Genomic DNA, 27,633 nt, shown 5'->3' with positions numbered 1-27,633 from the left:
TGTTGTTGTCGTCGTTTCAAAGTGGCAGGAGCAGATGTCGACATCCACCACAAACCAAACCCGCGCTCGCGCGCACGATCATCACATTCGATCGGAATGCGAATCTAAAACACGTCACAATCATAACATTTCATATATATATAGATTTGATTTTGCTCTCCCTCCCACCCACGCACCGTCACATAACACCTATATGTATATCTATACAGAGGCTAGTCGCGCACACGTTCGATGTTGACGACGAATATCAAAAGACCAGTACTCAACAAACGCCTGCACTCCCCAACAGCGGTGCGTGCATCCCGTGGCTGGCTACACAAGAGGTGGGTGTAATCGAAAAAGCATCGGGGTGTTTTTTTGCGAATAAACCGCGTTCCTTCACGAGAAACGCATCGGTTGTGGTTTCAATGTCAACAGCTCTTCACCGGTGGCGCGAACCGGTGGCTCGAGCGACGACACGTCACTGCAGATTTGTCGAAGTGAACCGATTACAGTACTTTAACAAAAAGGTAACCCTCCCCCCACCACCACCAACATTTGACATGCCATCTTCGCCCCTATTATAGGTATGGCTTGTAAATGTACAAGCTTTTTTTAATAACACGTCCACCTGTCCATGCATGCCCCTTACTCCAGATAATATGCAGTCGACTAAAAAAATACTTCACTGCCCCTTCACCAATTCAGCACTGGCCGAGAGGGCCCCGCCACACCGGACGGAACGTGTGGCACATTTGACAATACTTCACCACGCTGGTCAGTGAAGGTTGGTGAAGGCGGGGGGGAGCATCGCGCAGAAGAATTCTGCTGCACTGCCCTCTGCTGCCCATAACGTAGATTGCAAGTAGCGAGTCAAACATTCTGGTCGGTGAATAGGGTGGGCGGAGGAAAGTCGATTCAGCCATTCATGTGCTTGGCGTGAGGATCAAAACGCCAGGCACCGCCGTTGGAAAGAATACAATGCTCGCCGTTGTACAACGAGATTTGGCCACTGGCAAGAGAATGTGGAATTTCCACCACCGGTCCGGTGAGCCACCTGTGGAAAAGGACAACGCCTCGGTCTACATTGGTTTTGTATCTGCAATGTACGTGAGCAAAGGCGTGGGTGCCACCTACACGGGGTTCACGAAACCAGCCACAGCTAACCCGAATCAACCCGGCGTTTAACGTAGAGAGCGGCCCAGCATCCCAATGTTCTCAGGCGATGCACAGTATCGATGCAACCAAATCACGACTCCTTCACACGTCGGATCCTCCCCGCGTATTGCCTGGCACTGACGGGCGAAACACCGATGGCTCCGCAAACAAAAAAACATTTCTGCAGCCAATCAGAAACGGCGAACAAATAAAATCACCAACACCAAACCTCTACTCTCGCTCGTCTATTTTACGATTTATAAAAGCCCCGTGGGACCCAAACCGATCGCGATTGGCGTCAGCCGTATTTTTCACTGCCGTGCTCGCCGCAACACCCCGGTGGTGGTGCAGCAGTCACTTGAACCACATCCCTTCAGACTTTAGAGGACGAACGCCATTCACGTCCCACAGCCTCCCCTCTCACCACCACCACCCCGAGCAAGAACACCATCGTTGAGGCTGTATCCGCTAACGTGAGCAAAACAAAAAAAAAACCCGAATCCCGACCGGAGCAAAACGCAGTTATGGACTGCCATCAACGGTGAAGTTGAAATACCTCAAAAGATTGGTTGTGTTCCTTGGCATTCCCAGAAATAAAATAAAAAAAATCTGTAAACCCGATGACTGTACTCGAGAAGATAACGCGTGCTTTGCCTCCGATTACACACGCTCTGTGTGACCGCATCAGCGATGCACGATCGACATCCACGAGGGGGCAGGAGTATGGACGGACAACGATTGCGGAGACACTGAGATGACGACAAGGGGACGACAGTGGAAGAGATGCGAAGCGTTGGATACAAACACGTGCGTTTCCAGTTATACCGTTCGACTTTAAACACGACACAAACCTATGGAGTCTTCATATTTTATTCTAGCGAAGCGCAGGAGATGAGAAAAACAAAACAAATTGCAACGCAAATCCGCTGCCGCTATACACACTGGTCTTCGGCACACCCCCCCCCCCCACAACGTTGTCACAGGAGTTGTTTGACCATACTTCACCATGCCGATACGTGCGGGTTGGTAAAGGGGGGGTGGGAGGGGTGTGCACAAGACCAGTGGCCATATCTCACTCAACACTGGCGTCAGCCATGACTGGGAAGAAGACTCAAGGTCGCTGGTTTCAAAACACAGTAACGAACGTACCATCCGCGCCCTTTATCAAAAAAAATAACTTACATCGTACGTGATGACTTCGTTGAACGCACTTTGGCCGAAGCGAATGAGCAGGATTTGTATGCGTGCAGGTGAAATAATTTCCTCGTACTTCTAACTGTAAACCATGCGAGCAGCAGGTGACGGGACACTACGAAACGATGAATGCAGAGAGAGATAATCGAGACACGCGTACATATGCACGGAGAGAGAGGACCTTGCACGACCACGACCGGTACTCACAGCACCACCACCACCACCACCAATCACGAAGACGACGACACGGCACGACTCACAACCACGCCAGCAAGAACACGGCTCCACGGGGAGGAGACCAGCAAGGGGGGTGGGGGGGGGACTGCCACTGACGGACGAACACCACAACATCACCACACGGGGCAGCCGGTAACGCGCACACCGTGCTACGCAAGTGACCCTGCAAAATTCTGAAATAAGCGGCCAAAAAGACTGAAAAGGTCTTACGCTGCAACGGGGAAGGAAGGGCAATTGGTGTTGGGGCACAGCACTTTAGCCAATCAAACGTTAGGCATACCCACTATCACTAGAACCATCCCTAACCAACCAGCAAATGTAGTAGCTATTACTTACCAAATTCCGACCCAACTCGCTAGGCAATCTCCATTTTATAGTTCTCCCAATTACCACAATCCTACCCAACGACAAGTACTGCACTATTCATCCTCCCAATTACTCCCATCCTACCCAACCAGCCACGAGCACGAGCCCAATCCACCTAGCCAACCATACACCAAGTCGTAATCCTCCAGCTCTACCACACCTTACTCAAGTAGATACTTGTATTAGTGCCTCAACCCCACCCCCCATTAACCACAATCCTACCCAACTAGCTGCTGGTAGTGTGCTCGATCAATCCCTACCCAACTGGCCATCCGGCCACGATCCTCCTCCCCCCCCCCACTGACCCCCAATCTCGGTGCTTCACCAGCAGATCTTTCACATTTTTGTTTTCCGCTTTTCAATTTTGGTGTTCACAACGCCACCTGCATAGCACGTGAGTCCGGGCTGCCGCATTGTACACACAAGAAACTCTTACAACCGCCCGCCTGCACATTCTAAAGTGCACTCACACAAGAAACATTTATACCCACAAAGCAAACCAAAAAAAATGCACTTAAGAGAATAATTCGCACGTACCAGATGTGAGGTTATGCCCCTGGTCGTATTTTAAAGATGGCACGTGGACACACACAGGTTCTACTTCATCAATCTATGGTTTGATTGTGCAGTGAAGTGGACTTTTCTTGAACTTTCAAATCTCGAAGTCTTGGTTAATCCAAGTGGCACCTACCGCTACCGTGTTCCCAGGTGCCGACACTTAACAGAACACGACAACCTTACCAAGTTTACAGAACCTGCATAAACAATCCAAAGTTTGGATGACACACGCAAACCAGACATTGGCAATAATCACAGAGTGCAAATATAAAACGTACATTCAAAATTAAAATGCATATAATTATTGATAATTAAAATGTCATCGTCAAAAGGAAAACAAATATTTTAAGATTTGAAAAAAAAACCGGCACAGGTTTTTGCTGTTGAAACAGAGGATCAAAATGAAAACCATGCTTTGCCAGCAGCCCTTGATAAAGAAAAGGCGAACAAAGTTTGCAAAAAACACAACGAAAATTACCATGAAAAATACATGGCACTGCAACGAAATTCAGCCGCTTATTCTGCGACAACCATAAGAGTGGCCGCGCTGCTGACACAAAGGGGGCCCCTCCCCCACCTTCAGGTTTCCCCGGCTAGAAGGTTGCGACAAAGTCGCATCGCTGCAAGCGGACACTTTCGCTTGGCAGACTTGGAACGCGCATGTCGGTGTACAGAGCTGGCACGGCCGAGATCCTGCGTTGGCATCCGGGTTTCATCCGGCCGTGATTAAACCAGACTGCGAAGCGCAACGAGTTTGAGAATCTTGGTAAAGTCGCCAACGGCAGCAGGAGGGGGAATAATAAAAACACCACCTTGTACAAATTTGGCATTGCGCTTAATTGTTCTGTCCGACCGAGGAACCGATAGGTAATGTGACGGAAATACTCGCTCAATTGCACAGCTGAAGAGAACGGTCTTCACAGCTGCGGCGAGATAGACCCTTGGTGGACAGGTTGGTGTAGAAAACCGACGATGTCATTTTTCTGGGTTGTTGCTCGGCCAGAAGTGCGAATCATCGCGGCGAGTTTTCCGAACTGTGAAACGCTTCACTCGGAGCGCAGATTGGCTTCCCGCTCAATTTTAATGTAACTTGTAAAAAAAAGTAAACTACAGGCAAATAGAATGTATAATTGTGTATATATTTATGGACTCTTTTTATACATCAAAATACTGCCTTGTGCCAGCTCGGAACATTTTTCACCCCCATCTCTGGGTGGTATACGTCATAAGTGATATAGTAAACAGTATTTGGTTTTACTTTCTTTTGTAATTGCTCGCTCACGCCACTGGTGGCAGAAGGGCCTCCCCCCCACTTGAGAGTGCTCTACAGCCCCTCTCGTGCGTATTTGGCCTACTCTTCCACGCTGGCAAAAGTATTACTTTTGTACAGTGGGAAAAAAACACAAAACTCATCCACCCTGTAGTACATTTGGCAAAGAGACTTAACATTGCTTATAGTGGTATAAAGAGTATCTAAACAACCACCAATCCATATCATCTGCTGTGCTGTAAATTCCATGCGCGCATTGGCACCAGAGCCCACGTTTGCAATAATGATGTAAGCCAGGGCAAGTTTTTTAAGAGTTGTCGTTGGCTTTTTAAAATAAAGTGTTTAGATTTTTAAGAATCCCGCAGTTTCGATTCATGTTACAATGAAAACCAGTAATCGCACGTTTACTGCAAACAATCACGAAAACTATACACAGTGTTTTGTGTATCACCACATTGTATAAATATCCGATGGGGTTGCTGGACACGAGGCAAAGGTTGTAAAACTACAGCTGGGGTACAATGGGCCGAGCGAGTCCACCAATCGACTAAAAATTGCAGCAGGCTTCTAAAATTTTGCGTTATCCAATTATTCGAGTAATCAAACTGATAATCGGCGGAGTTCTATCAAACACTTGAATGGGATAGTCCAGCTCTCGTGAAAACAACAACTGAGGTGTATTAGGTGATATAAGAAATTCAAGAAGGGCACTGTTTTTCGAGAAAACATCCCCCGGATGGCATAACCAGCACCATCACCACCTTCCACAGCTTCATGGCATGGGAGTGTCTGAGGATCCCCATATATCTTGGACTGCGTCAGTCCTCCATTCACGGCACCGCCACCCCCACGCTGCTGTATTCTGCGTGAGCAAGGCGTGCCCCAGGTGAGGGTCTGACACACCTGACGATGACAACAACAGGGATGACCCCCTTGTGCCATGTTAAAGTTGTGAGCCGAAGAAAGGGGGTGGTGGAGATTGACAGGTAGGCGCGACACCCCAGGGATCAGGTACCCCTTTTCCACTGTACAACCGAGACATGCCGGGGCCATGCCGAGGCAGCCGGACAAGACTCAGAGGAGGTGCCAGATTGCTTTTTCCACTTCAGAATCTGATCCGTGCTGCCGACGTCACACGCAACGCACGAATGCTCACACACAATGTACTGAACAAGACAACGTGTGACAAAACTTATGACCTCCAATCCAGGGGCCTTGCTTGGCTGGTACTCGGGCAGATTCGCACGTCTTGTGAGGCCAGGCTTTTGCAGTTGAGGGCCCTGGCTCAGATGTACCAGTGGAAATGGGGTTAGAGGGTTAGGGAGGGTGGCATGGGTAAGGGGAGTGGCCCGGCCAGCTGGGGGGCCCCGTCAGTACGACGGGTCCTGGTAGCCACGTGCAGTGCCGGCCTCGGTGAAGGGGCCCTGCTGGTAGGAGTCGCGCGAGTCGACGCCGCTGCCGGCCGTGTAGGGCGCGTATGGCGTGCCGCTGGGGTCCGCGTAGGATTGGGAAAACGGGTCGGACAACACCTGGTAGCGTTTGTAGGCGTTGTACGTCAGGGAACCCTGCACACGTTGCAATTGAAAAACACACACGATCGTTTTTCACAATGACATAAAATTTCACGACATTAACATCACTTTATCAGTTTCCCATAATTTTTTTGCCTTTTTACTGGAAAGCTTTTGCAATGTGGAGGTCGCCGGTTCCATCTCCCAGCATGACAGCTGCAACATCTGGGAAGTTTCTTAAATCCCGCCGCCTTTGTCCACTCAGGAGTATAACGGGAAAACTGCAGATAGCGGCACGGGAGACTGCTTGTGGTGGGGTATAACGTGGGGTACTCGTATATTTCCCAATAAGTACAGCCAGCGTCCAAGTGTAGGGTCAAACACCCATTCAATAAATCTCTTGAGCTGCCTCTAGCGGAGGCCCTTCTGCCAGCAGTGGCACGAGTAATTCGTTGCAGGGCTGCACCTTTATCCCTTTTTAAAGATAGTCAATGAACATTTTTTTTTTACATTGTAACGTCCACTGAGCTATGTAGCTCTTTTTCAGAAGCGACCTGGCCACAAATAATGGCTCAACGAAGTGGCTTATCACGTGGGGAAATGAATAGCAGCCAAATACTCTAAAACGGATGTTTCTAAATCGAGACTTAAAGCCTTCGTGACTACAGGAATTCATACTCTTTGGGTCTTTCGGTAAAGTCACGTAGATTTATTCCTGCTTCAGCAGTCCGCCTGCTGTATTTTTTCACCTGAAGACGATTGCTCGTGTTGCGATCGAAACGTCATGATTTTTTTAAATTATTTTTCCAAAACCACATCGGAAGCGATACCCAGCAGTCTCGAAAACCAAAGCAGCGGCACACTCCCTAGATCGCTCTCGTGTGTCACGCAGTGTTGGGGGGGGGGGGGAGGTCACCGTGGCGGGCTTGAATTTTCGGGAGTAAAAAAAAACACTTTCATCTGGGTCACGGTCATGACTTCTGTGCAGATGTCACGCGTCTGCTCACCCAAATGAAGATGGAGAAGAACGCGAAGCTGATGGATGCACGCGCCGCGTCGCCGTTCTTTTGAGTCGATGTTTTCGACCACTGATTGGTCAAGAAGCAGAAGCCCACGAACCACATGAACGTCCACAGCACTGCACCACACGACAACAACAGCACATGGCCGAGCCGTTAACACCTCTGGCAAGCAACCCCCACTGTTTCCGCGCCTCAGTTTATACTCGCACAGTTGCCACCCGCAAGCCCCCCCCCCCTTCCTAAGACGAGACAGGTGCCACGGCAAGTGCGCACCGAATCATGCGCGCGTCGTCGTTTCAGATTCATAGATTCCACGTGCACCGCACGAGAAGAAATTAAGTGGCGAACCGTGACCCCCCCCCCATATATTACGTGACAAATCAAGCGCACAAAAACATGACGTAGATTTACGGCGTCCAAGTGCGACGACATCTTTGCAAGAATGTGCTGCGCAGAGAGTCGGTGTTGGCGGTTCGTGGCCATAAATCTATCACCCTGTAGGACGCAAAGTCGACTAACGCAGCATCTAAATGCGAAGCATTTTAAGAATGGGCCGTGCTAAAGCGGCGGGCGATGAGTGCACAGGTGCCATCGGTAGGGCGTGGGAGCGCTCACCGGAGAAGACGACCTCGACGCGCAGAATGTTTTTGCGGTCCAGCGGGCCCGCCATGCTTGGCACGTACAGGTCCAACACAAGTAGCAGTGTGGCCGCCAGGAAGGCGATGACGCCTATGGCGACGCCGTAGCGGCACGCGTCGCCGTTCATGTTGAAGATGCACTGGGTCGGGGGCCCTTTTGGATCGAAGTTGGCGTAGCCCTCATTAGTGATGCAGGCGAGCACAACCACTGCGAAGATCTGCAACAAGCGGGCGGCCACACGCACACACCAACCAGTGTTAATGTAACCAGCATTTGTTATTTCACTTAGTCTTAGTCTATTTGACAACCTGCGACCGCCCGCACTTCTGATTAGGACGTTGGCTACGTGCGGTACACGAAAGAGGTTCAACATACGTACATACCGTGAAATTTTCGTCAAGTCTTAACCTGTGGCTCTCATGTAGTTATTCTCCTAGTATCGTTGGTAAAGCAGTCAAACATTTAGTAAAACTCTTAGTCATCAAATGTTGGTGTGAGAGGTGAGTAACCCCCCCCTTCCCCCATTATTATTAGGTCAGCCAATTATGGAAATATTACATAATCATTTCTACCCAATTCTCGTTTTTTTGTCTTCAGTGTGCTGAATTATCTAATGTTTCGAGATTGTCTGCGTCTTCATTCAGGTTAGTTAATGTCATCTCGCCTTAGTCATGCTTTGTTCTTGAGTGGGTAATCGTAGGTGTGATACCGCCGCAACGAAGCCGTTCGGCAGGCACCCCACCCCCGACCTCACCACCACCAAGCAACGGAGCCAACCCCTCGTCCCCCTCACCTCACCTCACATGAACACACCCGCACGCATTTCCCCCCCCCCCCCATAGAGCTGGAAGGGAAGGTCACCTGATCGACCGGTTTTTATCCGAGAAACCCTTATCGGGATTAACTCTCACGGTTTCCGGCGATCAGGGAATTGGACGGCCTCCCCCGACGCTACGTTGCACCGCGGCGCTGCGACCTGCCTTAAGATGGTATGGCCGCGGCGAGGGGCATTCGGCCACCGCGGTTGAAGCGCATCCCCCACACACACCACCCACGTGTCGACGGGGCAAGCAGGGGAGGGACGGGACAGCATGAGTAGCGGGACCGCAGGGGCTCTTGCGCATAGTCACGGATGGTTGGGATAATTACGCTTGAGCGCGCAGGCACCATTGTTAGGGAGGGAAAGGGATTAATTAGAATTTACGCCGCGCAACGCCGCACATTGATTGGCATATCACAGGCGCCCGGAACCGCGGTGCGCGTGCTAGAGGACGCGAGCCCATTGTTAAGGAAAAGCTGAGGGCCACCGTCCGGCGCGGAGCCGCATCCCTTTGATGTAGGGAGGATAAAGAGGGGGGCAAAGGAGAGATCGGGCTCTCTTACTCCAGCGCCAGGCAACCAGACGCAGCTCCAGCCAGCGACCCGGACGTCCGTGCGACGCACCGAGGTACGCTGTTAGCACAAGGATCAGCGGACCGCCGTGGACACTTAACGGTGAGTAAGGAGGTAAAAGTAGGATCATAGCCGATAAATAGAGAATAGATTCAGGGGTGGTAGAATAGGCTAGCCTCGTCGACTCAAACTGATTTAACATCAATTCGCAGGTAGCAAATAATAAATCATTAATAGCGAAGCGTGGCCTCGCGTGATCTTGTCGAGCAGTGTGAACGTGTGGGTGCGTGTGTGTACACAGTGGTTCGCCACGTGAGTGAGCGCTGCGTAGAGCGGCGCACGAGTGGGTGTCGCGTGTGTGCAGGTGTGTGCGCTCGTAGTGTGGGGGAAGGGGTCGGTGCGTCCGCAGGCCCCCGCTCCGTTTGTCGCCGCCGGGACTCGCGCAGTGTGAGGGCAGCGTCGTTCGCCCTCCGACCCCTGACCCCCGTTTAATAGCGCGTGATCCGTGGAGAGACAACGCAGCGTCTGCAGGTGAACGAGGGCGTGCGGCGAGCTATGCCTCTCACACGAGCTCGCGGAGGGACGGACCAGGGAGGGGAGCCGTCGGGCGATGAGCCCAGCGACGGCAGCAGCTGCTCGCAGAGCAGCGAGGGGTCGGCGCACGGCGGAGCCCCTGCCATAGGCACGGAGCAGGGAGGGACTTCGGGGACCAGCGGCCCCAACATAGGCATCACCATGCCTGACGATTTTTATCCTCCCAAGTCATTGTTGACTAAAGAAAAAAAAACTTTTCGTGTGCACGCTCGTGCAAAACAAAGGTCGCCATATAGCCTTAACAGACATTAGGGGCAAGTGTTGTTACCGAGCACATGTGAAGGTTAACCCGGCACACGAGAGGGCTGGACAGGCCAGCGTCATGCCCGGCAGCCTTTGTCTCCCGAGTGGCAATGTTTACACATCGGATCAGGTACTCATTTGAGACCAATTCGACCCAAGTGATGCCCATGACCGCTCTCACACACACACACGCGCTTCACTAATTAAACAGACTACATGCCGGGTGCGGCGCATGCCACTTCGGAGGTTCGAAATTGTGGAGGACGCGCAAAACATTTTTGAGTGCTAATCTCACCGGGGTCTGCAAGGAGATCATTGAGGTGGCAGTACAGCGAGTGGGGTTAACCTACAATGGTAGAACTTTATCATCTCGTATACGTGGACATCGTCTGGGTTCTCCGAGTTACCTCCCACAAGCAAAATACTCCTAAAATAGAATTGTGCCTAAATACCATAATGTGGCACGATCCAGAAAAAAGTTTTGCGAATCATGTAAGTTTTTTTTTAGATATAAATAGTCACATTATTTACTACTGTTTACAAATGTCAACAAAGCCTCTCCCACAGCATTTGTTTAAACCAAGTATGCAGTTACGCCAAAGGTAAATGTGTGAAATGTACAATGATTGATGGAATTAGATATCCGAGTAGGTGTATGTGTACAAAACCACACCCAAAACAAGCACATGACATTTAACGAGGGTTTGTCGTCAAAATTAAAAGGTTGACTTGAAGGTGAAGGAGAAGATGTGGGTGTTGAGTGTCAGTTGTAAAAGGGTCCCCCTCCCACCGATTACCAAATCACCCTGAGTGCATCTCGTCATATCTTAGAAGCGAAGCAGGGATACGCTTAGCTGGTACTTGGATGCATAACCCCCATGCAGCCTACAACAACCGGACGTGTTGTCGCAGACTGCCGTGCTACGCGGTGGGCAGCTAAGGAGAGCGCAGAAATGTCCATCGCTGTATCGTACTTCTATGCTCCCACATCGACGCTCTCCACCTTCACCAACCCACATCAACCAGCATGGTTAAGGCGTGGTCAAAAGCCCACATTGTGAGCGGGGCAGCCTGTGTTATTGTGGGATTGCATGGTGGGCATCAGAAGGCAGTGCAGCGAAATCAAGTGCTGTACAGCAGAGCTTCTTAACCTTTTTCAATCCAAAGCACACTTTCAAGCTAGCTCAATCTTGGCGGCACAGCGAACCACAACATCACTGTGAGCCCGGGTGGGTCAGTCAGAATGCGTTGTAGTCGCGACAGAATTTACAATCCCCTGGTCGCTTTGCAAGCGTGACACGAATTTGCCCAACTGCACGAGTGTGTTCGTGTCTGCGCGAGTGGCTCTGTCTCCGTGTCCCTGCGTCTCTCTCTCTCCATGTCTGTGTGCGAGTGTATTCTTGTCCGTGTCTCTGCATTCACTGTGTGTTTTCCCAACTGCGCATGCACGACCAAGGGAGTTGAGAGGGCCGGGGGTGGGGGCTGACGTCTGTGTGCCGTGTTGCACCGACCAAGAGAGGGGAGGTGGGACACGAGGGTTGTCTTCTCCTATAATTCCAAATGTAACACGGCACACGTTTGCAAAACACTGCTGCTACACGACTTCACCAACCTACACTGACCAACGTGGAGAAGCGTGGTTCAACCCCCACAACACTCGCGGCGTGAATCAGAATCTTGATTTAGACTGGAGGAATCGGATGAGCTATAAAGTAATTTTTTCAGAGATGAGTATGGGGGGGGGGGGTTAGCAAGTCACAACAACAAAAACAATAGCAAGCCCTCATCAGCAGCAACACATTGACGAAAACGTCTGCTCATGGGCACTTTGTACAAAGTGGCCCTCCATTACAGGGAATGAGTCAGGAAAGCCTGTGGCATCATCAGCCTTACGGGAGGCCGAGCTGGTACGGTCACATGAGAACAGGTCACGCGGGACACCCGCAGAGAAGTGGGGGGGGGGAGGGTGCCAGGAACTCACATCACAAGACACTCACATGAGCCACCCTCACTGCTTGTGGCGCAATGCCAGGGTGGTAGTAGCAGCACACACCTCGCCGACACTCTATTGATTTATATATTTTTCTCCTGCAGAACATTCTTGTTCGAAGAGAGGACACCCCCGTCACTAGAGAGTGATGCTGAGAGTTGTGTCTGATAAGCAGTAAGCCCCCCACCTCCACCCCCGAGTCAAGTTTCATCACGGTGGAATTCCTTTTCCTCGTCTGTTTACTTGTGAACCCAAAGCACATGACTTGCCAGCAGCCATATGGCTGCCACTTTCTAGAATTGTCAAACAGAATCCATCCTTGATTTCCCCCACCCTGCAACTCCATTTTAAACGAGTCGGGGACACACCACCTGAGTCTACAGATATTTTCGTCCGGTTTTTAGTCAGTCTGCGGACATCATGTAGTTATTCTCTTCGTATAGGCGACTCAACGCAGTCAAACTTTTAAACCTTTCCCCCTGCTCATTCCCCATCGCATTCGCTCATGGTTTTTTTCCCATATTAAATGTTGCACTCTTGAGACGTGTCGATAGGTTATGGGAACATTACAAATTTAAGTTGCTGATGTTGTTAAATCGAAGGAGGCAGAAGTTGATTTCTCAGTGGAGGTAGAGAGTCGATTTGTTCTATTTGTAGACTCGGAAAGCGATAGCACGGCTCATAGCAGGGTTAAAGGGCTACTGAAGCCGTGCATTAGTACAAGTTGATCAATGTCCTGGGTCTTAGAGCGATGGATATAACCGATGATGAAATATATAAAACACACAAAAAACAGGAAACACATCTTGGTCGTTTTGCAAGCGGAATTATTTTCACGCAATTTCCCTTTTTGAAAAATAACTATGATTCATACTTAATACTATATCAGACAAATATCTGATATAGTAGGAGTAATTATAGTACGAGGGAGGGACGGATACGTCCAAAAGATGCGGGGGCCGATAAATTAATAAAATAATTATGACAAACACGACATTAGTTTTCAAATCAAACTTCAGACCCAGGCGTGTTAGCGGACTTTGACAATGGTCAGATGCACCCAGTGTGCTACCACGTCGACCTTGCTGTGTTATACAGCATGTCTGAAGCAAACAAAACCGGTCCTGGAGACTAATTTGACATTCAGGGGGATAGGATCTGTGCAATTACAACGATGGAGGTGCCACGATCATAATGATGACGTGAACCGTTCGCAAGCAACGTCGAGCGGCGGCGCTCCGGGTTGTTGATTAACGAAAGCAAACACAATTAGTGCGCAGCTTGAGTCGACGTGGCTCTTTCTGGAGGAGATAAAGGCGTCTCTGTCGCGGGCGTGGTGAGCATGGGACGTTCGCAAAAACACTCGACCATTTTATTGGGAGTGAAATTCGAAATAATAATAATTTCAACTTGTAACGCGCACAGTTATTCGTTCACTCCTTTTAGATGCACTGCACTTCCGTGAGGATTCCACGCACACTGACATTCGATAAAAATTAACCCGTAAAAACAAAGTTTTTCACTATAAATCCTTTATATGCGTGGCATCGGTTTTATTTTATTATTCATTTCAGTTTTTCTTGAGTAAGAGTTTCATTTTTATCGCATTGGTATTTTAAATTAAATATGAAAAAAAGTCCTAAAAAGTGGAACATTTTGGAAAAAAATTTTCACGAAAATAAATTGTCACGCACAACGAGTCTGTGTGCAAAATGTCAGCTCGATCGGATCACGGGAAGTGGGTTAAAAAACGACCGAAAGATTTGCACGGTCGTAAGCGCGCAAGCAAGCAAGTGAACTTAATATAAAGGATTTAATAATCCCATCGGGAGAGAGAGAGGATAAAAAAAACCCAACATAGTGCCTGCCACAGATAACGAAAACCACGGACGGACAGACGCGAAGAGGCCAAGGGGCAGGCCTGACCGGCCGGCCTGGCTGCCACGCCGTACTCTGCCAAAATCACGGCGGTTCCGCGAGATGAAGTATCAATCAAGGCCGTGGGACCGCCGCTTTAACCCACAGCGACCACGTCCTTGTTTGGGTGCAGATTACCCCCTCCCCCCCCCCCCAGAAGAGAAAACATAAAAGGCCAGGCTTTTAATGATGATGGTGGTGTGCCAGAAAATCAGGGAACACGCCCGGGTTATGTTACGCCGCCAAGATGGAGCGATGAAATCGGATCGTGCGATGGTACGACGGTATCTTGGGGTGGGGCCTTCATCCAGCAGTGGATCGATAATGAACGACGATGACCGGTAACCCACACCGACACGTTCCTCATAACCATCAACCATTGTCGTCAGCACAACCCACGGGCACTCTCGTCCATGAATGATCACTCCACACGACCTTCAACGTCGTTCGTTAATCATCCAACGTCCACGAAGTTGTGCATCAGCCATTATCACCAGCCTCACGCGACACGATAATCACAACCAGCAACAGTGACTCATCAACACAAACGTGCCAACATGTCCATCATCCGCAACAGCTGCCGACATTAAAAAGGAAATCATCCGCCCCGCTTTTATGCCGTGATGCCTACAGATCGAGAAACGCAGGCTCGTCGCCAAAACACCAAGTCAATCAACAACACAAACATGCCCACAAGTGAGAATAAGTTTTTCCCTTTTTCTGGCAACAAAACAGGTGTTGAGATGTTAAAGCACCAAACTGAAACCTTTTACGAGGAATCATATCTGAAATTAACCACAATATTTGTGGTCAGAATGCAAAAAACACGGATAATAGGGTTTTTCCCTTTATTCTGGCAACAAAACAGGTTATAAGATGTTAAAACACCAAACTGAAATCTTTTACAAGGAATCGTGCCTGCATTAACCACAATAATTGTGATCAGAACGCAAAAACACACTGGTAATATATGCATTGTCCTTGAAACCGATTGGTCCACACCAGAGAGCTTTCTTTTGAGTCTCGTCTCAAACACCGAGTAAAAAAAACGTAACATAGTGCCTGCCACGGATAACGAAAAACTGGGACGGACAGACGCGAACAGGCCAAGGCAGGCCCGCCCGGCCTGGCTGCCCGCATCAAGAACGCGCCGCTGCCACGTTTCAGTTTCTTTTATTTATTAGGTATAACCCTGTGAGCCATGCGGCTCTTGACTCAGGTGCAACAAAACAAAAACATGAACAAGAAACATCTTAAAGTGACTACACGCAACAGAAAAAAAATCCTGGAAAAACAGCAAAGTCTTCCAGAAAAAAACACCGCATTTCAACGCTGTGTGCAAAAATCCCAGTGGGATGCAAGTCAAAGAGTAACAACCATAAGACAATGTAGATTAAAGTTATCAGGCCAACTCTGTACTACAACAAACAAGCATGGCCAGACCAAACCGTCCTCAAAATCACCAAAATAAAGCCACAAAAACAATGGAACAGTGATCATAGGAACTGTGATTGAAATCCAACAACAAACGATATACATAACATGTACGACCAAACCCCGCAGCCATAGCTGGCTGCCTGAGTCACTCCATAACACGTACTCTGCCAAAATCACGGCGGTCCCGCGAGATTAATGATCAATTAAGGCCGTGGGACCGCCGCTTTAACCCACAACGACTGCGTCCTTCTTTGGGTGCAGATTTCCACCACCCCCCCACCCCCAAGACGAGGCTCAAAAGAAAGCTGTCTATGGTGTGGACCAATCAGTTTCAAGGACAATGGCAATATATTATCAGAGTTTTTTGTTTCAATTCTGACCACAAGCATTGTGGTTCATGCAGACATGATTACTTGGTGTTTTAACATCTCAGCACCTGTTTTGTGGCCAGAGAAAAAGGGGAAAACGTATTCTCATATTTTGGTACTGGCAAAGGAGGTCCCATGATATACCCACAACAAGTGCATCATCATAATCCACCATGACCAACCATGATCACCGCCATCATAACAAACAAAAATGCTCACCACCCTGCCCCGGATATCGCCACTATTTAAAGCCATGGCCTCGCAACATCATCTTTGCTGTAATTACACACGGGCCCTTCGAAAACGCCACGGGGTTGTTGTGGTTGTTGACAAGCGTAAACGCGCTCGACTTAGCCGCGTGACAGCGGGCCATGGAGGCAACGTGCAAAACCACGCTGACAAATGTGGGCCGTTGCAGAGAAGCGTGTAACGAAAGTAGCGTTAACAGCCGCCAAATGTAATAAACATCACAGGGCAATACACTGAGTACAGCACTTATAACGTTATGTATAAACGTGATAACATCTTCAGGGATTCTATATATTTTTGACACTTTTTTTTTACTGTAAAATGACAATATACGACTAAATGTGACGATATTTTTGCTTTAAAACGCTGTAAAAAAATCGGGCGGTGTACAATTGACGAGACATCTTCAGCGCTCCGGGTCTCCGGGATTAAGGGAAATGTTTTCCGGCTTAAGATGCCTTCACAGAGCCTCGCCATCGCTTCCTTCAATCCTTTAAAGACTTTCTGAAGCAGTGGTTGGAAGGCTACGTTCGTGACCCGAATCAAAGCTACGCTGGAAAATACCACGATAAAACCATTAACACCCGAGGTGGCGATTTTGCAGTGTTAGAAAATAAAAATCCGTACAAGCAGGACGGGTGACCCCCACCCCCCTCGTGCGCGCACCGTGAGCCGACCCAGAGAGCCACCTTCCGGGCAGTCACTCAGGCTAGACCGAGGCGCCGGCCTAAGCACTCGGTCTTTCCCCTCGCACCGCTACGCCGCCGTGTCAACGCCATCCCCTCTCCTCTCTTCATGCATCTACCGCGCTCACCCAGCTCAGCAGCCTGAGGATGGTGAGCGGCTTCTTCAAGAAGGCCACGATGTCGAAGACGCCACCCGCTCTGCCCGCGCCGAAACCGCTCTCCTCCGCTCCCTCCATTTTAAGCCAAACGACGTCTCTGGGCTCTGTGGCGTGACGTCACGACGTCGCTGCGCGTGGGCTCGTGACGTCACCGCGCAACGCCGTCTCGTCGGCGCGTGGGTTCGCGACGTCATCACGCAACGGCTCGTAATATTTATATTCTCAGGTTTTTTCGGTAAAGTCACGTAGGTAAAACATTAAAAGTAATGAAAGTAAAACAAAACAAAACAAAAATAAAAATAAAATTCACGACGTTTCGGAGGCAACACAAGTCTCCGTATAAACATGGGCATTTTCGTTCCTTTGTTCTATCATGTGTATCAGACCTCCCCTCCCCCCTTTCTGCCCATTGTGTTGGCGTGCGCAGCAGCCGCGTCCAAGCCGTCGCCAAATGTTTTGTTGGCCCCCCCCCTCCCGATACGTTCCATTCATTGGCTACCACATTCTGATGAACTCCCCCCCCCTCTCCTCCCCCCTTCAACTTGCTTATAAGGGATTACATCTTGAATCATTGCTTCACTTGATGCAGCTAATCTGGCTGTGACAGTCCCACCTGATGACGGAGACTTGTGTTGCCTCCGAAACGTCGTGAATTTTATTTTGTTTTATTTTACTTTCATTACTTTTAATGTTTTACCTACGTGACTTTACCGAAAAAACCTGAGAATATGAATCATTGCAGTCACGAAAGCTTCAAATCTAGAATCGTAATATTTATTTATATCTGGAGGAATCCGATGAGCTATAAAACTCTTACTCTTAGGTTTTTTTCGGTAGTCACGTAGGTAAAAATAAATAATGAAAATAAAAATAATATAAATAATAATAGAAATACAATTACTATAACAAATAATATTATTTATTATAATATACAAATATAATAGGTGGCAGGTCAGAACGTTACAACAACAAACAATAAAAAAAAGCACGATAGGAGTGCAAAAGTATAGGAAAGGTAAATAAATCACTTAAAAATGAATATAAACAAAAGTAAACAATGTGTTTTTTTTCATTCTTACCTGGTTAAGCTCACTGCGCTCTTAGGGGCCGTCCATAAATGACGTCACGCACCTAGGGGGGGGGGTCAGACATTTGTGACGATGTGTGACGAGGGGGGTAGGGGGGGGTTGAGAAATGTGACGTCACATCAAAATGCGCAACTTTAAATAAATATAGAGAACACGTTCTACTTAATTGAATATATTTTTTCATAAATGTTTTCTCCTACAACATCAAAGTGCAGCGGCACATTAAATACGCACTACAATGACAATAGTTTTAATCGATTTGAAGCATGTTTTTTTGGGGGGAAGGGGGGGCAGAGCTTTATAACGTCATAAACTGAGTTTTCAGGTCCATACGGCGTACAGCCGTTTCAATACGAGCAACAAACATTGTGATGGGACTTTTGAGGATGAACGTTGAGATGTTTAAGGGGCACGGGATGACCAAAAAGGTCTGAATTGGTCTGTAACCAGGTAGGGCGCTGATAAGGGGTTGACAGGTATGTGCTCTGGATGACCGCAGTCCCACACTGGACAATTTACATTTTCCATTTTGTGCGTCAGGTACCCGCATCTGCCATGATCACGAAGGTAAAGATGATTTTTTTTTTATAACCCAACTCCAGCGAATTTCCATGGCGCGGGGCTTTAAAACGACTTCACGCCACTCACCGCAAAATCTACAAACACTCTTAACACCACAAGCATCGCAAACAGCCCCACAATCGATTCGAAGCTTTCGTCACTGCAGGAATTACTCTTTGGTTCTTTCGGTAAAGGTACGTACACATTTAAATAAATAAATAATAGAATACGACGTTTCTATTGTAACACAAGCAACCGTCATCAGGTAAGAATGAATGAGAAAAAAACCCACAGTAAACTTAGAAACACAATGCAACACAACACAGAGAGCCGGCCAACACAACAGCCAACACCCCACCAGGCCGACCAACGCGCCTCCAAATAATGACAAACAGAAAGACAGCGACACTGTGTTCCACTATAAGATAAATACGGCCCCACGAGGGGGTAGTATGGCTATCAGCACGCCCGACCGCCTTTGTCTCCCCCAGTGGCGATGTTTATACACACCGCACCAGGTGCGAATTTGAGGCTGAGTCGACCTAGAGGAGGCCCATAACCGGTTCAGATAATCGCCACCGGTGTTGGCCGTGAGCGGGAATCGAACTCCGATCGCCGGGTTCGTAGCGCAGCGTAGCGCTGACCGACTGTGGCACCGATACCTGCAACAGCGACCCACAACAACAGCCGTCATTCGCCACGTCGTGGAGGTGACGTCAACCACGTCGCTTGTGCCAGGTTAGGTGCACCTCGAGGCCACGTGAAGTGTCGAAGGCTCGCTGGCAGGAGGTCACGGGACAGACCCTGCAGGTGCCACGGGTCGACTGAATTCGGTGACTGGCAGATACGCCAGCTGTGCTCCCCACGACCTTGCTGCGTTTTATCCGCCTGGCGCTCCGCACATTGTTGTGAGCGTCGCTTCTCCGGCCTCCGCTGTGTTGTTTGGAGGGCGACTGCCTCCAACTGTCCAGTAACGTCCTTCACGGACCTCCTCTATAGAGGCCGATCTTGACATGGCACCACTGGTATCAGTATAGCGGCAAGTCCACGCAGCTTCGCATCCTCCTGTATCACATCAGCCCATCTCTTTTCTAGCCCGTGCCGTGCCCGTCAAGCCCCCTCTATTCATCCAAAACAGAAGCTGCTTGGATATGCGTTTGGCTGGGCATGTGTTGCTGTGACGGTTTCACCTGAAGACGGAAGCTTGTGTTGTCTCCGAAGCGTCGTGATTTTATTGTTTTATTTTTATTAATTTAAATTTAAAATTTTACCTAAGTGACTTTACCGAAATAACTAAGAGTATGGGCATGTGTTGGCTGGGCATGCGGGCTACGTGACCCAGCCAACGCAGCCTTGTCTGTAGAAAGAGCTCACCGATGGGAATGTGTCCAGATCTCTCAAGGATTTGCGAGCTCCTGACACAACCCAGCCCGGTTAAATCCAGGATGGTTCGCAGGTAGGCCACCCTGAATGTTTTAAACCGGCACGGATGTTCCTTCAGAAGGCTCCACGTATCGCAAGCATAGATAAGGGAAGGGTATAACTGTGCTCTTTGGTTATTTCGGTAAAGTCACGTCGGTATAAAATAAAATAAATTAAATCACGACGTTTCGGGCGCAACACAAGCGTGATGACGGACGCTTGTGTTGCGCCCGAAACGTCGTGATTGAATTTATTTTATTTTGTACCTACGTGACTTTACCGAAAGAACCAAAGAGTACGGATCTCTGCAGTCACAAAAACTTCAAAGGTATAACTGTGACCGAGAAGAAATGAAACCACCGTTGCTACCTAACCACACCGCTTCCCACACACACGCGCGCGCGCACACACACACAGACAGATGTTCGGTCGGCTCAACACGACCGCATCTGTCGCACAAATCTCGGCTTTATTTTGCTGTGAAAGCTCTCGGCGCGTTATCAGATTTGGGTTTCGTCTTGTATTCCGCAGGCCCATAATCCGTGCATTACGAATATTGTTGTCATAATTCCCCCCCCCCCCCCCCAAAAAAAAAAGAAATCCACATCAAAAACGCCACCTCTCGGCAACCAACGAGCGATCGTCCATCCATCCGCCTGACTCCGCCCCGGACCACGAATCGTGATAAAAGCCAGCAGTGGAGAATTCACATCGCATAGCAGCATACCTGGGCTACAAGTGAGTTGGCTGTGTTGTGAGTGTGAGCTACGTGGTGCGGTTTTTTCTTTCTTCCACTCGTGCGCCGCGCCACCCTTCTTAATAGGTGCTCACTGACAACCCCTTGTCCACACCTGTGCGCGTAGGCTTTACGCGGGGACCTCTCTGTCTTCTGTGTGCTACGTGATCACACGCATCCATCAAACTCGCGTCTCGCCACTCAGACACGTGGACGAGACCGCGTCGTGCAGGTAAGTCTCGATGAACACGTGGAGTTGCGCGCGCGCGCACGCACGACTTCCGCGATATACAAGCGCCGACGTTAATATCGTTCACGATATATGGTTCACGATAATCGTTTCGTTAGTTCGACAAAACGGTATCGTTACATCGTGATTGTCGTTGCTCGTTTCATGAAAACGAATATGTTTCATTTACTGGACAAGATACGCATTTGAAAAATATGATTCCACTTTTCAATGTGATAGTTATGGCCCCGTGAAATGAGTGCCTCGTTAAACATAGTCCAGAGTTAGTGACGGCATGGTGGTTATTATTATTATAAGACGTCATCGTATTCGCAGTCGGGATACTCTAATTGCTTAAATATATACTCTTTGGTTCTTTCGGTAAAGTCACGTGGGTAGAAAAATAAAACAAAATACAAAATAATATTTAACGACGTTTCGATCGCAACACAAGCGGCCGTCCTCAGGCGGAAAATAATAATCCAGCAGTGGAACTGCTGAACCAGCGAGAGAGCTGTTTCAACACGAGGTTTTATATACATTTTGATTTAAAGCTTTCGTGACTGCAGGGATTCATATTCTTGGTTCTTTCGGTAAAGTCACGTAGAAGGGAAACACTAAAATAATAAAACACATAAAACAATAAAATTCTCACGACGTTTAGACTGCAACACAAGCAATCATCATCATGTTATATATACTTAAAGATAACGGTCTTCTGTGTCACGGTGGCGTAGTGGTTAGAGCGCCACGCTACGAACCTGGAGTGACATCGCGGATGTCACTGTGCAATGCCGACCCCTACAGGATAGGGTGCGAGAGTGCCGGCCAAGGGAATGGGGTTACTAAGGGCCATGGCACTCTGGTTGACCCCAAAGGAAACGTGACCGCTAAAGTCTACACAGGGCCCCTCAGGTGGGGGCTTGGGGTGGTCACGTGTCAGGGTCGAGATCCTGCTCGAGTGTTCTCGAATGTGGGCGTGGCTAAGGGCGGAGCCAGCCACACCACAGAGGATACAAGCCGGGTCCCCCAGAGGGTCCGGCTGATGTGGTTATCACAATCTACGTGGCTTTACCGAAAGATCCAAATAATATCCTGAAGAATCTACGTTCTACGTCCGAGAAGAGTCACCAACACCTGGACCCAAGCTGGGTGGTCCATAAATGACGTCACGCACCTGGGGGGGGGGGGGGGTCAGACATTTGTGACAATGTGTGACGAGGGGGGGGGGGTGAGAAATGTGACGTCACATCAAAATGCGCAACTTTAAATAAATATAAACAACACGTTCTACTTAATTAAATAGACTTTTTTAAATAAATGTTTTCTCCTACAACATCAGAGTGCAGCGGCAATTGAAATACGCACTCATTTATGGACGGCCCCCTACTCCCAGTGTAACTATAGTGTAGTTAGCCTGGTGGTCAGAACCGGCCCTAGACCTTTGGGGGCCCTAAGCAAAATTTGGTTGGAGGCCCCTTTGATGTATGATTTGTTTCACCCACTAGCTAGCAGTGACTCTAGGGGGCCCTCTGCTGGCCACGGGGCCCTTTGCAATTGCAAGGGTCGCTTAGTGGCTGGGCCGGCTCTGCTGGTGGTCCACCACCATAGGTTCTTATCTGTTGAAGGGGCAGTTACCCCTTTGTGTTGGTATCAATAAATGTGTTGGCTCCAAAGAGTACGTCTGTGACTCAGTTGAACCCACTACAAGCCCAACCGACCCGAGTTTGATTCCCACTCGCAGCCAACACCAGTGACGGGTATCTGAACGAGTCCTGGGATTAGTCCTGGGATACACCTAGGTCGACTTAGCCCCCAATGAGTACCCGATACGATGCGTACAAATCTACACCAGGGAGACAAAGGCGGCCGGGCGTGGTGTTGGCCAGATTACTCTTCGTGTGACGTCCCGGCCTTCATCGGTGCTCGTTAACAGCACTTGCCCCAACAGTCTGTTGAGGCTGCACGTGGGATCTTTTGTCTTTGTCTTTGATTTGTGCATGTGAGCGCGTCTTTGTGTCACACTGACAGCTCTGTGCGTCACAAGGCAGTAACATATTGTAAAGTTGCAATGATTCTAGATTTGAAGCTTTCGTGACTGCAAGGATTCATGTTCTTAGGTTTTTTCTGTAAAGTCACGTAGGTAAAAACATGAAAATTAATAAAAGTAAAATAAAATAAAAATCACGACGTTTCGGAGGCAACACAAGCTTCCGTCTTCAGGTGGAACCGTCACAGCCACGACAGCTGTATCAAGTAAATGAGAGATTGCAGGAGCTACCACTCCGTTTATATAATGGTTAGAGAAAGTTGCAATGGTTAGGGAAATAACTCATGGCAGACTTGGAATGTAGTCGGGTGAAGTGCAGTTAAAAAAATACCTGAGCTTTTAAGTCTGCCATGCCTACTGGAGGCACTAAACCCATAAACATTACGACCGCAATGCACAATTACAAAGCAACGCGCATCTCATATCGCGAAATTTGACATCATCACCCGAGTCGATCACGTGCTAAAAAAAATTCCAAAGGTAGTGGCGATTCCACGTGGCTGGATGCCCGCTTCTCTGCAGAACCTAATGCACAGCGCGTGATCGGAGCGAGACACGTGGAAGCCAACTTGTGAACGATACCCTTGTGAACGGCACGTTTATTTAGCACAGCGTTCACGTGCTATGAAAAAGGTAACATTGCTCGAAACGTCGCCTATGATGTACGGTTCTTCTTTTAAGGCCACAGTGTTATTGACGAACGTGTTGAGTTGTTTTTACATTTAGTTCGGATCTATTTGGAGACGATGTGGAACTGCTGTTGTTGGGGTCGAGAGGTGTGGCGCAGTGGTTAGCGCACGGGATCGTGAATTACCGCATAGGACCATTGGAACCTTATTTGCCAGTAAAAAATATGATAATTGTTTTTTTACCCTTCTATCTGGCAACAAAACTGACACCTTTTGGCGTCATCTGGTCCAACCCATGTGAGACTAGGCTCTAAGGAAAGCTGTCTCGGGTGTGGACCAATCAACTTCAAGGACAGTGCATACATTATTAGAGTTATGTTTTTTGTTTGCATTATGATTGCAGGTATTGTGGTCTATGCAAACATGACTCCTTGTAAAAAAGGTGTCAGTTTTGTTGCCAGATAGAAGGGTAAAAAAACAATTTAATACCGCATAGGACACAAGCAATTCGAAAACTTGGGGATGCGTCTTATAATGTGGAGAATACGTGGTCTTCCAGGAGACAAGCGTTTAACACGCGCCCATTATTGTTTCAGCTCACCTGTAAGTTGAAGAATAATACCGAAACAAGCCTTTCTCCCGTTAAACGCTTGTACGCGCGACAAATAGTTACTTTGGCTGTGTCGTGTGGTGGAGGAGGGGCTTCACCAGTGCCGGATTATCCTATAGTAGCAAAAGTAGCTACTACATATGCTACGGGCCCCGCACTTTCAAAGGACCCGCGCTAAATGCTTTCAAGCTATCAATTCCGGTGCAGTGATTCTGCACTTGCTCTATTACTATAGTACTATACCGCCTTCAACTTTTACAAACGACTGGGTGTTTAAGGTTAGCGATTTGTCGTATTATCTGGCTGTATAGCAAATACAATAATACAATTACTTTACTATGCAAGTTAAAAATGTATGTGTTTTCATGTTTTTTTTCCGGGCCCCTTTATAACATATGCTACAGGCCCCGCACTAGCTCAATCCAACACTGGTCTTCACAACAACTCACATTTGAACCAGAACGTTACGTGGCCCGTCCTAAAATTCAAAATACGAATCATAACATTGGCTGCGACAACAAAACGTCTCTCGCGTCTCTCCCAGTGCCGCAAACTCCTCCTCCTCTTCCGCGTGCAATTCTCTTGCCCGGCTGAAAGCGCGAGCGCAGAGGTCCGTGAGCTCCACCTGGAGCCACCATGGAAGACGAAGACGATGACGAGATGGACGAGCCGCGGATGCAGTTGGAGGTGGAGAGCCTCCAGTATCAGCTCGAGTACGCGCGGGAGCTCTCGTCCGTCACCATCCCCGCGTGCGTTTTCCTTCACTCCCGCGCGCACACACACACACAAAGATAAACAAAGATCCCCCGTATAGCCTTAACAGACTGTAGGGGCAAGTGCTGTTTGCGAGCACCTATGAAGGCCAGAACGGTACACGAGGGGGTTGGGTGGCCAGCACCACGCCCGACCGCCTTTGTCTCCCCAGTGGCGATGTTTACACACCGCACCAGGTACTCATTTAAGGCTGAGTCGACCTAGGGGAGGCCCAGGACCGGGACCGGTTCAGATAATCGTCACTGGTGTTAGCCGTGAGCGGGAATCGAACCCGGGTCGCCAGGTTCATAGCGCAGCGCGCTAACCGCTACACTACCGCGCACACATACACACGCTCACCTGAGCATTCAGTTGCATTACAACCGACTAGTTTACGCGTAGACGTCTCTAACCAGCCGCGCAACCGGCTGCCTACGGTCTTGGCAACACTTGGCTTGCTCCGGATTGCTGAAAAAGCCAAATCGATTGGCGTGACAACTTGATTTGATTTTTCGATTTAAAGCTTTCGTGGCTGCAGGGATTCATGTTCTTGGTTCTTTCGGTAAAGTCACGTAGAAGGGAAATAATAAAATATTAAAGCAATACAATTCTCACGTTTCGATTGCAACACAAGCAATCATCATCAAGTGTGAAAACCACAGCAAGAAAATTTGAAAAAAGTGGCGGTTTTTTCTTCTTAACGTTAGCACCCTTCTACGTGACTTTACCGAAAGAACCAACAATATTTGATTTGATTTGTTCGGCCGGATGGTGGAGGGTGTAGCTGACAATGTATTATCGTGAAAACGAAAAGCTATCAAGTGAATTCAGTTTTTATTTGCGAATAATTCAGATAAGTTCATACACGAGACAATTAAAGTCACACGTTTTTTTATTGACGCGTTACAAGATGTGTCACGAATATGGATACAAACGTCTGATCAAGTTACTTAAGTATAATCGTTGTCAATGCCCGTTCTCCAACACAAGGTGCTGTTGCACTGTTAGCTACATCGCTTCTCAAATGACATCTCTTTCATTCACCACAGCACCATAGTGATGTATTTTTTTTTACAAAGGTACTATTGCTCCTTTAAGTCACCAAGGTGGAAGAGTAGTACAGCGATTTGAGCACTGCACACCGAGACCCGAGTTTGATTCCCGTTAAACAATCCACACAACCAACAGTGGCGAGGTCTGTGAATTGACAAAAGTTGAGCAAATTATCATTTAAATCACATACAGCAATTGCATTTGTTTGAAAATTAAGGATGTTGCCAGTGTTTGCCCGGCAAAGGCAGTACAGGAGTTGGGACGCTACACCCATCAGTCAGCCACGGTTTATCCACTGCTGGAGGTATATTGTTTAATCTATTTATCCAAACTTGTTCTGTTCTAACTGCAAACATCCCAAGCAGAAAGCCAAAAATAACTGACACATTTCAGGGACGGACTCCTTATATACAACGACATAAGGGCCAGGGCCTGCATGCCATAGGAGTGGCAGTTGGTGCAAAATAAAATACAGCCCTTTGTTAATCTACTGCTAGAAGGCCTCCTCCTCCCCATGTCGTGTCGGTCATGCAGCTTGAATGACCATACTTCATCACGCCGGTCAACGCAGGTTGGTGACGGTCGCACCCAGGACCTTGCCCACTGATGTTAACCGTGACCGGGAACTGAACTCGGGTCACAGAGTTCACAGTGCACTTGTTTTTCTTTTAATGAAAAACCAAGGGAAAAGAAAGCCCCTCAAGGGGGTGCATGTCACATCACGTTGGATTGAAGTTTTCGGCTCGGAGGAGGGCTGCCTTGACGGAGCCAGCTGGATAACATACAGCAGAGTGTTTCACGAGGATTCTAAATGTCCTGCAAATACGTAAATTCCACACGGTGTTCTACGCAATCAGCCACTGGCCAGTGAGCTGAACGAGCAAGAGTGCTTTTTCTGCAAAGATTAATCGCAATCTGGTATTACCGGCCGGCTCTTTCCCTATGAACCCCTTCCACAACAGCGTTCATTGTTTGCAACTGGAAGGCCCTTTTGTGAACAGTACACAAAAAAATTGAGCTCATTGATTGCGCTCGCAGAGTGAAACGTCAGACATCAAACCGAACGGCACCCGGTAAAGACAAAAAAAACAAGTCGGAGAGCGACACGGAACGACCACGAAAAACTACGCAAGCATTTGAACACAGAGCAGTTGGTTTAGCGATAGAACCAATACAAACTTTTATTGTGAAGATCTCGGCTTACACACACGCAAAAAATCAAATACCAGATGTACACGTACACACATACACTATGTACAGCATGTTGCATGCATGTGTTGTATGCAAGTAACGCGGGGGCGCGTACGTATGTGTTGAACCTTCTTTCGCAGTGTATGTAGCAGACCGTGGTCATCGGAGGGGTGTGCTGTGTGGGTGTGCTGCGTGGGGACAGTCTGGTGGGCTGGGTGCAGGAGGGGGAAAAAACGGACCCCATCCTCAACGCCGAGCTCATGAAGGAAAACCCCTGGGTGGACAAGGGCAAGTGCGTCATCCTGTGACCCCGGAAACCCGGGGGCTCGTGTCGCTCAACCGT

The 27,633-nt window shown here is 48.6% G+C and overlaps 2 protein-coding genes across 2 annotated transcripts; one reads left to right on the top strand and one right to left on the bottom strand.

Annotated features, from left to right (window-relative positions):
• Positions 1 to 3,547: 3,547 nt before the first annotated feature.
• LOC144940751 (synaptogyrin-2-like) lies at positions 3,548 to 17,064 on the bottom strand. The gene is made up of 4 exons (XM_078867142.1): positions 16,939 to 17,064; positions 7,911 to 8,151; positions 7,281 to 7,411; positions 3,548 to 6,327 (listed from the first exon to the last, which is right to left on the bottom strand). The coding sequence occupies exons 1-4, from the start codon at positions 17,044 to 17,046 to the stop codon at positions 6,133 to 6,135; spliced, it is 675 nt and encodes a 224-aa protein (XP_078723268.1). The 5' UTR covers positions 17,047 to 17,064; the 3' UTR covers positions 3,548 to 6,132.
• A 3,846-nt stretch (positions 17,065 to 20,910) lies between these two features.
• GNG13 (G protein subunit gamma 13) lies at positions 20,911 to 27,598 on the top strand. Its single transcript, XM_078867141.1, has 3 exons — positions 20,911 to 21,007; positions 24,891 to 25,042; positions 27,493 to 27,598. The coding sequence occupies exons 2-3, from the start codon at positions 24,930 to 24,932 to the stop codon at positions 27,596 to 27,598; spliced, it is 219 nt and encodes a 72-aa protein (XP_078723267.1). The 5' UTR covers positions 20,911 to 21,007; positions 24,891 to 24,929.
• The last annotated feature ends 35 nt before the right edge of the window (positions 27,599 to 27,633 follow it).

The sequence above is a fragment of the Lampetra fluviatilis genome, chromosome 23, assembly GCF_964198595.1.
Source record: "Lampetra fluviatilis chromosome 23, kcLamFluv1.1, whole genome shotgun sequence".
Taxonomy (NCBI): Eukaryota; Metazoa; Chordata; class Hyperoartia; order Petromyzontiformes; family Petromyzontidae; genus Lampetra; species Lampetra fluviatilis.
Note: the sequence above shows the minus strand (reverse complement) of the source record. Positions and strands in the feature narration are given on the sequence as shown.

What these genes read in the sequence shown, in the direction of transcription:
- LOC144940751 (XM_078867142.1), bottom strand. Translation starts at nt 17,046, where the DNA reads ATGGAGGGAGCGGAGGAGAGCGGTTTCGGCGCGGGCAGAGCGGGTGGC. An exon ending in TCCTCAGGCTGCTGAGCTGG is followed by an intron (nt 8,152 to 16,938) that starts GTGAGCGCGGTA and finishes CGCTTGTTGCAG; the next exon opens with ATCTTCGCAGTGGTTGTGCT. An exon ending in TCTTCTCCATCTTCATTTGG is followed by an intron (nt 6,328 to 7,280) that starts GTGAGCAGACGC and finishes CAACGTGTGCAG; the next exon opens with GGTTCCCTGACGTACAACGC.
- GNG13 (XM_078867141.1), top strand. Translation starts at nt 24,930, where the DNA reads ATGGAAGACGAAGACGATGACGAGATGGACGAGCCGCGGATGCAGTTG. An exon ending in TCGTCCGTCACCATCCCCGC is followed by an intron (nt 25,043 to 27,492) that starts GTGCGTTTTCCT and finishes GCGTGGGGACAG; the next exon opens with TCTGGTGGGCTGGGTGCAGG.